General features: G+C 40.1%; 1 protein-coding gene across 1 annotated transcript in view; it reads left to right on the forward strand.

The window, feature by feature from the left end:
• Positions 1-2,303: 2,303 nt before the first annotated feature.
• Positions 2,304-11,380, forward strand: part of LOC143034092 (uncharacterized) — a 229,428-nt gene continuing 220,351 nt past the window's right edge. The window contains exon 1 of the mRNA XM_076200030.1: positions 2,304-2,488. Within this exon, the coding sequence (XP_076056145.1) occupies positions 2,463-2,488 (26 nt within the window). The 5' untranslated portion in view covers positions 2,304-2,462. The remainder of the gene's footprint in view (positions 2,489-11,380) is intronic.

The following is an 11,380-nucleotide window of genomic DNA, read 5'->3' on the forward strand; positions in this document are numbered from 1 at the left end:
TAAATTAATCAATAAATAAATTAAATAAATAGATGAAATAACCTAAAGAATTGTCACCCCAGAACGTCCATAATTAGGAAACACAAAAAAGAAATATAAAAATGAATAAACGAACAAATAAGTTAATAAACAAATGGATAAGTAGATGGAATCAATCACATGAAGAATCGTGACCTCAAACCACAGTGAATAGTAGATAAGGATGTAACCTAGCCTAACCCAATTTAACCTAACCTAACCTAGCTTAGCCTAACCTAATCAGAGGATACTTACTGTCATCAACTTACACAAGTGAAGAATTATCACCGTAGGATAACCCACCTTGTCGAAATCTGGGGTGACAATTCTTCAGGTGGTCTGATATGAATAGATATATAAAAACAATCAAATAAATAATAATAAATAAGTAAAATATATAGATAGGTATACACATATTTTGATTAATGAATAGATCTATGTACCAAGATTTTCACCCTTATAAGGGAGGTAGCTAAATCAGAGGCACTAATTACCTATTCCCACCCATTTCACTCCCTTCCACCACCCCCTCCCATCTTAGCTCCTCATGGATGACGGGTCATCTCTGCATCCGCCAGCTGTCCTGAGTCAAACGCAATGCAGCAAGACACAGTACATCCACAGCAAGGCCGCTTCACTTAATCGGCGACCCCCCCCCCCTCATCTCCGTCCCCTTATACAGAAAAAGAGAAAACGGAGAGAAACCCCTTCGGACTGCGTCAAAATATAATTCACATATAAGCACCACCTACACCCCATCCCTCCCTTCCTTCCTTGCATAACAGTATCATCCATACAGGGTCATTCTCCACTCATCCCTATCTCCTACCTTCTCCCTTCCATGCTCAACAGACATTCCCCTCTTGCTTAACGCCCCTTTACCCCATCCATCCATCTCATCCTCGGTCGTCCCCTCAAGTTCACTCCTCACACCAAAGTTTTTATAACTCCTGCAAACCCGAGGATTCATTTGGATATGGATGAAAACACCTGTCATTAGAAAAAAAAATACACCATCCACATCATCGGGTAAATATCAGCGATAAAAACAACGGATCTGAAACTAAAACTCATTTGTATATCAATGAAGCTGTTTTAAGCCTATCAAAATCCATATATCTGTAATCTGTCAGCCGCCAGTCACATTTTTTCGATTATGAGAAATCATTCCAATATATTGAAGACGCCACGGCAGCATCTTGTATATATCGTGAATATTCAACTCACATTTTTATGCGAAAATAATATTCTTCGCGTTGTCTGATTCTGTGGTTTGGTAATTTGGCCTGAACTGTAGAAAGTAATCCTTAACTGTAAGTAGGAATACATTTAATATTTTATTTTACTATTTTGTTTTCTTTTGCAACACCCTTTCCTTCCCGTTGTTCTCTCTACACATACACGCAGTTCCTAACCTCTTGGGAACTTATACTAACTATGTGAACATACAAGTCACCATAAACTACTATTTGCTAGTAATACTATCACTAACAAATAGTATCCGGATACCTATTTCTGTATGAATATGGAGAATCATTCACATAAGTACACAGCATACACGAACATGAACAAACATATCCAAAGCTGGAAAATCCTTCTACATGTACTACCCCCTTACTTCCCATTCTTCCCTTGCCCTCCCGTCCTCACCCACAGCTCACTTCTGAGTCGGTGTTGCTGTCTAGTAGTATAATATTTTTCCTCTGCTTCGTATTGTTGTAAGAATCAGTGACATTCCCTTTGTACTATCATGAATATTCTACTTTCATGAACTTTGTTCACCTAGTACATTGTTAGGCTTTTTCAGTATACTACCTTCATAATAAACACGGCAAGCAGGAACGATGTTTGATCTTTGAGTGACATTTCAGAACTGAATTGCATGATGGAATGTCATGGGAGGCGTGGTATTTGGTCTCATGGACTTTCGCATGCTTAAGACTACAAGTTAGGTATTGTTGAGGGATTTGTATAATCTAGACAATAATAAACATTGAAATGAAACGCTGCAGGTCGAAATTAAGAACTTGGCAACTCAACGGTTTGGAAACGCTGAGGTCACGTATTTACTGACGATTTTTATTTTTCATACCTTTATTATTATAGTGAGTGTCCATATAGTAGATGCATCCTTTTTAGAAAGGAAGGGATTGTATTACAAATATTTTTTATATAATATGGTTTATCATGAGTGTCTTTGTTGGAAAAAATATAAAATAGCAAAAGTTGGCAATCCATGTCAGACGCAAAGCGAACCAGACATTGGTCGTAGGTTTGGGGGATTTTAAGACTCAGTGTATCGTTTGATAGTGAAGCGAGAAGGTCCACGATCTTTGTGTAATAATGTGAGGCATTTAGTGGTAGTATACCACTGTTAACTATATGAAAACGTTCTTGACAGTTATGTTGTGAAGCGATTGGTGATTCCAGAAGACAGAATAAAAATGGATATGGATATTCAGAGTCAAAGGTAAGGTGCATAGAGAAAGTTACTATAATAATAATATTTTCACAACGAGAGCGCTAAGTTTGATTCCATATCAGTTGGGAATGTAGAACACAGGTAAGCAAAAAACAGAACATAGTTCCCAAACGACATACAATAAGTAAAGGCTAATGTTAGAATGAAGGGAGTTGTAGTGAGAGAGAGCCCAGACGTTAAGGCCGAAGTATATAGGTTAACATCAGCGCCTTGAAGAACTCCCCCCTCCCCCCCCACACACTCCTTGTATCTCCCCACCGACCGCTCCCCGTGACACTCCATCTATGAACCTTCCATCTTCCCCCAGGGACTTAGCAGATCCTCCCCCATTCCCCCCTCCCTTCCCCTCCCCCATTCCCACTGTTACCTGCCTGTACCTCACAAGCGAAAGACGCCAAAAGACTGTGGGGTGGATGTCACGACAGAAACGATCACTCAAACACACAGGAAGAGGAATATTTGAGAAATTATTATATTGTAGGTGTAAACATGCAAGTTATTATTATGTATATATGTTTTTGGGGTGGGTGGGATTTAAAGTGTGCTAGGAAGACTATTCTATAGCGTGTGCGTGGTGCGAGGGATGGTATGAAGTGTGCGAAATCGTTTTGGTCTCATGAAATTGTCGACCACGTTTCGGCCCCGTTAGAAATAAGACTTTTAGTGATGTTTTATTTCAACTTGTGTGGCTTCACAAGGGAGTTTTTTTTTTATTAAATTCAATCATTATTGACAAAGATATTGCGACTTCGCAAGGGAATTTCAAAAGTATCATACCCAAAATTTTTATTACGAACGCATAACCCTTATTGTCCAAGTATTTTCAATTCCAAGAAAAGATGTTTTGGCTTCGCAAAGGAATTCCAGCCAGTTAAATTATTCTTATTATTATTCTTGATATTGTTATTATTATCATTATTATTATTATTATTATTATTATTATTATTATTATTATCATCATTATCATCATAATCATGATAATGTTGTTGTTGTTGTTCCAAGTAACGTCTGGGGGACCAATTTCCACACCAATTCCTGGATCAGTTACCAGAATTCTTGAGCGCAATGGTTCCGCGTCGTCGTCAGGACACTACGTGAGGCAGATCACGTGGTCTTGTACCTTCACATTATCTGAGGTGGAATGAGCATGTTGGATGTGGGAGGGTCATGCCCCCCTCCCATTATATTTTAATGAACGTGTTTTTAATATACATCGTTACAGGTGATTTGGCGAATGATGTGTGTTTGTGTGCAAGTGCGTGCGTGTTTGTTTACCTAATTGTAATATACAGAAAGGAGCAACGCTTATGGAGTCCTGTTTATTGCTGTCTAATTATCATATCTGTGTGTGTACGTACGTGCGTGTTTTCGTGAATTGAGGTTGTCTACTTCACACTTGGTCGTGAACGTGGTGACACGTAGTTCACCTGTCCCCCTAGGGAGACGGGGGGTGGGGGGTAGGTGAGAGGAAGGGAAGAGTTTTGGTCGGGGGAGTGCGAGTAGGGCAGATATGGGGAGTGTACACACACACACACACACACACACACACATATATATATATATATATATATATATATGTATATATATGTGTGTATATATATATATATATATATATATACACACACACATATAAACCGTAATTCACTTTAATTCTAAGCCATCAACGTCGAGGAACTCGAGGAGGCATATATGCAGAAATTGATACGTGGTACAGCGAAGGACTCGAACCTCCGCTAGCACGTAACAAGGGACAGTGACTTAGTTGATTGCGCAATCGGCTAAGTCACTGTCACTTGTTACGTGCAAGTGGAGGTTCAAGTCCTTAGCTGTACCGCGTATCAATTTCTGTATGTATGCCTCCTTGAGTTCCTCGACGTTGATGGCTTAGAATTAAAGTGAATTGTGGTTGATAAATGTAATTCTAATAAGCGGGACCCATTCAATGCTGTATGTATATATATATATATATATATATATATATATATATATATATATATATATATGTGTGTGTGTGTGTGTGTGTGTGTGTGTGTGTGTGTGTGTGTGTGTCTGTGTCTGTGGAGTCCCCGCCAACGGAATAAAATTGTGTATCGGTAGCCAGAAAAGGCAAGTAACTTTCCTAAAATGAATTGATGTTCCCAAGAATTGATACTAATAACAATAATAATGATAAAATAGTGATAATACTAATGAGATAATAACGACAATATTAATGATTATAGTAGCCGATGACAAGGATAACAGTAATGATGATGAAAAGAATGATAATAATTATATATATATATATATATATATATATATATATATATATATATATATATATATATATATATAATGTCAAGACTTATGGATAGGTACAGTAGGTGACCCCATATTTTCCCCCCAGGGACTGTTTAGGGAACCAAGACCCCCAGAACGACCTTAGGGCATTCAGGGTAACGACGCCCGCAGGATCCATTGTTTCCCTTCGCGGACCGTGGGTCCTTCGCATGTAATTCCTCCTATCGAGCTTCCCACACCCCCACTCTCACACGACCGTTTCCGCCGTGACCTCTCATGACCTATGGTGACCTCACTGTCGCACTGCAGCCGCTTCCTTGATCTGGCGGTAAAAGGTAAAACGAAAAGAAGAAAAAATGGGATTAAGGAAACTATAAAGATGAAATAAATGTAATAAATTATGTCTCTTGTTGGTCTTCTTTGGTGGTTAAGACAAAACAAAAAGAAGAAAAAATGGGAATAGGAAACTGTAAAGATGAAATTAGCCTTGTGTATGTATGTCTAATGTAATTTGTGTGTTTGTAAAGTCAAAATGAATATTGAGAAAAATGAAATTAGAAACTGTAAAGAAGAAATAAAATTGTAGGGATAGCTTAGTCCTATTGCTTCCTTGCTGTAGTTATGAAAAAACGAGATTAGGAAACTGAAAAAATAAATAAAACTCCAAGGTTATCTTTGCATTCTTACTCTTTTGCCCAAAATAAGTAAATAAATAGATAAAAATAAATAATGATAAAGCTAATGATAACAAAGATAATAACAAGATCTTAAGAGGAAGAAGGTGAGGAGCGTACGCCAGGAGGCGCTGAGTAGCTGCGGCCGAAGCCGTCACCTATTATACCCTTCGGGGACTGATGTTGGAGTAGGTGACAAACAGCCACTGCTGGGCGTCGGAGGGGAGTGCGGGATTCAAACCCACAATGAAGTGGATACGAGACCAGTTGTCCAAGTGGAGAACGAATTATGGAAGAAAATTGATTAATAATGATGATGGTTTCAACCTTGTGATAAATATCAAGGATAAGAGGATGACTCAGGAGTATTTGTTGCGTCACTTCCGATGTAATCTCGGCATTGGAAAAGTAGTACATGGAGATGACACATTAGGTTCCATATAAGGAATAAAGTATATGACACAATCGGTGTCATGCGTGACACGGACATCGGACACAGTGTCATATATATATATATATATATATATATATATATATATATATATATATATATATATATATATATATATATATATATATATATATATATATTTTTTTTTTTTTTTTTTTTTTTTTTTTTACTGCATGTATATGAACTAAGGAATTAACAAACACAACTGTTACTACTTGTCCAGTATGTCAAAAAGAAATTATGAAAAGGAAAACTGACAATAGTTTCTAGAAAATTTCATATTAAGTCGACATAATGATAAAACAATAGAATAAAAATAGTTTAAGAAAATTTGAAAAATATTTAGATTGTAAGATTATAATTAAGTGACTTGGGAATGTAAACAATGAATAGTAATGGAGAAACGATGAGAGGGAAAATAAGAAGTTAGAATACATAAATACTCCCAAAAGAAGGATATTTGAATCAAGGGTTGTTGTTGTTGTTGTTATGGGCTATAGTGCCCGGTGCTATCATCGCTCGACGATGATCGTTCATGGCTCAACGATGATCATCAAACGATTATCTAGAGCATTTTTTTATGATGGGGTTTTCCTTCGAGCTGCAAACTACGAGGCTGATATTAATCGAACCTACAACCAACGCGCTTACCCAAATAGGATGCCAGGTAGTAGGATGATGCGCGTTACCCGCCATTGGCTGTGGTTGTAGGCTAATAATCACTAGCGTTTCTATCCAAATGTCCAAACTCGCTCCAAAAGTTGTGTGTTATCTTACATTTCTTGTGTTTGCGCATGCGCTGGTTAGAGCGGAAAATAAACACTGAGATTGGAAATGAAAACAACAAATCTTGTAACCAAAGTCTGGTGTGTGTGTGTGTGTGTGTGTGTGTGTGTGTGTGTGTGTGTGTGTGTGTGTGTGTGTGTGTGTGAATTTGCTGGACCAACAAAATCCTCAACAGTTGCTATAAATATCTTATGTGGTAGAGGATGGTTGATGGGGTAGAGTTGTGTGTGTACAACTATTTGTGTTTGTTGATATTCGCTTAGTTTGTTCAAGTCCTTATATAAGGAATAACTTAGAGAAAGAACTCTCTCTCTCTCTCTCTCTCTCTCTCTCTATATATATATATATATATATATATATATATATATATATGTGTGTGTGTGTGTGTGTGTGAATTGTAGGATAGAGTTATGATTTGACAAGGCCACCCCCCTTACAAGGGGGGAAAAAGCCCACTTGGTCTATATATATGTATGCATGCGTGCATTAATGGTGTCACTACATTGATTTATACACAGTTTAATGTTGGTTTTCCAGCGACCACACCTGTGGCGCAGGTGGCCGCACCCTACTGTACACCTGTGCTGAGGTGATGACGTGAATGTGGTGTCGATGTGCAGAGTTTATTAGCGATGTTATTGTGGTTGTGTTTGATTAAATGTGCAGATTGACCATACACACACACACACACACACACACACACACACACACAGGGATAGTATCATTTCTGTATCGCTGCGCTGCGGGTCGTTACTCCAACTCTCGTGGGCGGGGAGTTATGTGTGTGTGTGTGTATGTAAGGTCACGGCATTACCCATAGATCGGTCATATATGAGCTCTTTAGCTCTCCTCTGGGAGGGAAGTAGCTGTCGCTCACGAGTCCAATATGTGATCAAGACCGTGAATCATACACACACACACACACACACACACACACACACACACACACACACACACACACACACACATACATCGGTCATGAAACCGACACCTGATCCAATATATGTATATATATATATATATATATATATATATATATATATATATATATATATATTATATATACTGCATACATACATCATATACGGATGTACGGTGTGGATGAATTTCGGAGAACTTCATGAAGACGAAATATGTCAAAGGAAATAAGGTTCCATTGTTCGCACCGACTCGGTCTTCCTCTCTTTTTCTTCCCCTCCACTCCACATTAACCTCTCTGTTCTCTTGGTTTTTCCCTCTCCACCTCTCTTGCCCTTTTTCTTTTCCATTTACAGACGATTTTCACGGAGCTAAAGGTGCCGTGCATTCACACACACACACACACACACACACACACACACACACACACACACACACACACACACACACACACACACACACGTTTAAGTTCGTTTAAGTGCCATTAAATATTTTCCTTGCGAACTGTAGAGAGAAAAATATAGATACATTTATAACATTATTATTATTATTATTATTATTATTATTAATATTATATATTCATCATTATTTTTATTTTTTCATCTCTTGTTGGGCGAAGATGCCTTTTGGTATACAGTATACTGTACATATTATTATTATTATACTATTATTATTACTGTTATTATTATTATTATTAGTAGTAGTAGTATTTATTCAGATTGGTCATGTGTTTCGGAATATTGGTCAATATATAGCAACCATCATGTAGAGCGTAGGTTTCAATCACGTTTCACACGACGTGATCTGGGCACAAACCAAACAGGTACCAGTGACGGCCACTTCCCCCCTCCCCCTCCACCTTCCCCTTTGACCTTCCCCTTCTCCGTTTCACCCCTCCCCCTTTCCTTTCCCCCATTTCTCCTTCCCCTCCCCTCCTCCTTTCCTCCCTTTCCTCTTCCCTGGTTCCACCCCCCTCTCTTCCACCGTTTCCCTCTTCCCCTTTCCCTCCTCTCTTCCCCCTTCTCCCTCCTCTCTTCCCCCTTCTCCCTCCCTCTTCTCTTCCCCCTTCTCCCTCTCTCTTCCCCTTCTCCCTCCCTCTCTTCCCCCTTCTCCCTCCCCTCTTCCCCCTTCTCCCTCCCTCTTCTCTTCCCCCTTCTCCCTCTCTCTTCCCCTTCTCCCTCCCTCTCTTCCCCTTCTCCCTCCCTCTCTTCCCCTTCTCCCTCCCTCTCTTCCCCTTCTCCCTCCCTCTCTTCCCCTTCTCCCTCCCTCTCTTCCCCTTCTCCCTCCTCTCTTCCCTCTCTCTTCCCCCCTTTACCCCCTTCCCCCTCCTGTACTACCTTACATACATAGCCTGGTCGAGTTACGTATGTGTGTATGGGTTGGGGGGAGTGGGGGGGGGCTGTCGAACCCAAGGAGGACGCGTTGGGTGAGAGGGGGAGCTTCTCGCCCCCCTCCCCCCTTCGAGGTGGATTACCTTCTCAGGTTTCAAGTGTCTCTTCGTTCCCCTTCGAAGGAGGACCGGGGGACCCTCCAAGGAGGAGGAGGAGCTTTCAAGGAGGAGGGAGAGGTGGTGGGGTGCGAGGAGGAAGGGAAGGAGTTGGTAGGAAGTAATTCCTTGAAGGAGGTAAAGGAGGAGGAGGAGGAGGAAGAGGAAGAAGAAGTGGTGAAGCAAGAGGATGAAGTGAGGAAGAGGAGGTGGTGGTGGAGGAGGAAGGGGAGGAGGAGGAAGTGGGGAAGGGAAGAAGGTGGTGGAGGAGGAGGCGCTGATGTTGGAGAAGGAGACATACATCAGTGCACACACACACACACACACACACACACACACACACACACACACACATTGTTATGTTATAATTTGCTGTAACAATTTAAATTATTGTTCTCCTTATTGTGTTTTCATATAATTTTCCTCTTTTTATTCAATTTACTTTTTTCTATTCACTTTGAATTATTTTCATGTAATGTATTAACATGTTTCTTCTTAATTCTTGTTATGTATTTGTTACAATTTCAGTTTAATGTATTTTTATTTAATTTTATTAACAGTATTTAATTTGATTGGTTTTATTTATTGTCTTTTGTTTGTATTTATTGTTATTTTATTATTATATCTGGAATTGTAAATTCGAAGACTAACAAGGACAGTTAATAGTTTTTAAACGCTTTTTTAACGAATATAGGTGGCTGCACAGTAGGCTAGCATGCTACTTCGTTTGAGTAAAAACGACTTCGGTTACAATGCTCTAGAATTCCGTAAGAACGTCTCAAGAATGTGTCTAAGATTCGTATTCTAGGTTTAACTTCTCTTAGTTCGTCGTTCAGCCTCTCACTCTATGACGCAAAAATACTTTGAAATTTGTAAAACAAAAGATCGTAATCGAAGCCGTTTTTACTCAAACGAAGTAGCAAAAGCAAGTAGCATGCTATCCAGAAATGTGCCGCCACCTTAGACCTCTTTAAGAAATTTTAAGATTGCTCAAGAGAGACGTCCGTCCCCTTTTGGAACGCGAGCCGATCGCGTAACGGCTTCGGCTTCGTAAGGCCCTGTTCACACTGCATAGTCAAGGAAGAAGTACGCTGTTGTGTGTGAAAGCATCTGTTGAGCTACATTGTAATTGAACCGCCGCGGTTCATACCGCCAGTGTGAACAGGCCCTAAGGAGAGGGAAGGGAGATGGGTGCCAATCATGCAGTGCTACTCATGCAGTGCCAGTCACCAGTCTGGACTATTACACACACACACACACACACACACACACACACACACACACACACACACATATATATATATATATATATATATATATCACACACACACACACACACACACACACACACACACACACACACACATATATATATATATATGTGTGTGTGTGTGTGTGTGTGTGTGTGTGTGTGTGTGTGTGTGTGTGTGTATGACAGCCTACTTGGAGAACGTTAACTTCTATATTTCGGCTGCCAACTGCAGCCCCCTTCGGGAAAGAACAAGATAGGCGAAGTGTTTAGAGAAATATATAGTCCTCTGTCATCAGGGCGGAGGTATGTATATATGTATATATATTATATATACATATATACACACACGTCTTGAGTAAAGATATATAAGGAATATGAACCTCATTGGCATTACCAGGGGCACAAACTACATAGGATTACATGAGAAAAATCGTGAGATGGAAGACCTATTGGTCCATAGCAGGGGTGGGTGAATATTGAGAGGAAATGGATAGGGATGGGGTGGGAGATTAGAAAAAAAAGGGGGAAATGATGGTGGTGGGGGGGGGGCGAGAGAAAGAGAAGTTGGGGAAGAGAACATGTGCGTGAGAGATAGAGAACGAGAGAGAGAGAGAGAGAGAAATGGGTTCCGTCTTCTCCCTGTCTGGCGCCGGCAAGACCACAACGTGACTGACTTCACAATCACACTCATTGTTTTGTTCATGCAAACCTCTTCAGAACAGCCATGTTTCCCTAAACGTTTTCCGAGCTGAATAAAATCGCCCGTTGAGAGATAGAAAATGGACTCTATGGGAAATGGACCCCCATAGAAAATGGACTCCCCCTATGGGAAATGGACCCCCATAGAAAATGGACTTCCCCTATGGGAAATGGACCCCCATAGAAAATGGACTCCCCCTATGGGAAATGGACCCCATAGAAAATTGACTCCCCCTATGGGAAGTGGACCACCACTCAAAACACGAACCTAACCTAACGAGACAATAAGCTGCGAATTTTAAGTGGGGGGTCCATTTTCTATAGGGGGTCAATT

The sequence above is a fragment of the Oratosquilla oratoria genome, chromosome 16, assembly GCF_046742065.1.
Source record: "Oratosquilla oratoria isolate Oo_2021 chromosome 16, ASM4674206v1, whole genome shotgun sequence".
NCBI lineage: Eukaryota > Metazoa > Arthropoda > Malacostraca > Stomatopoda > Squillidae > Oratosquilla > Oratosquilla oratoria.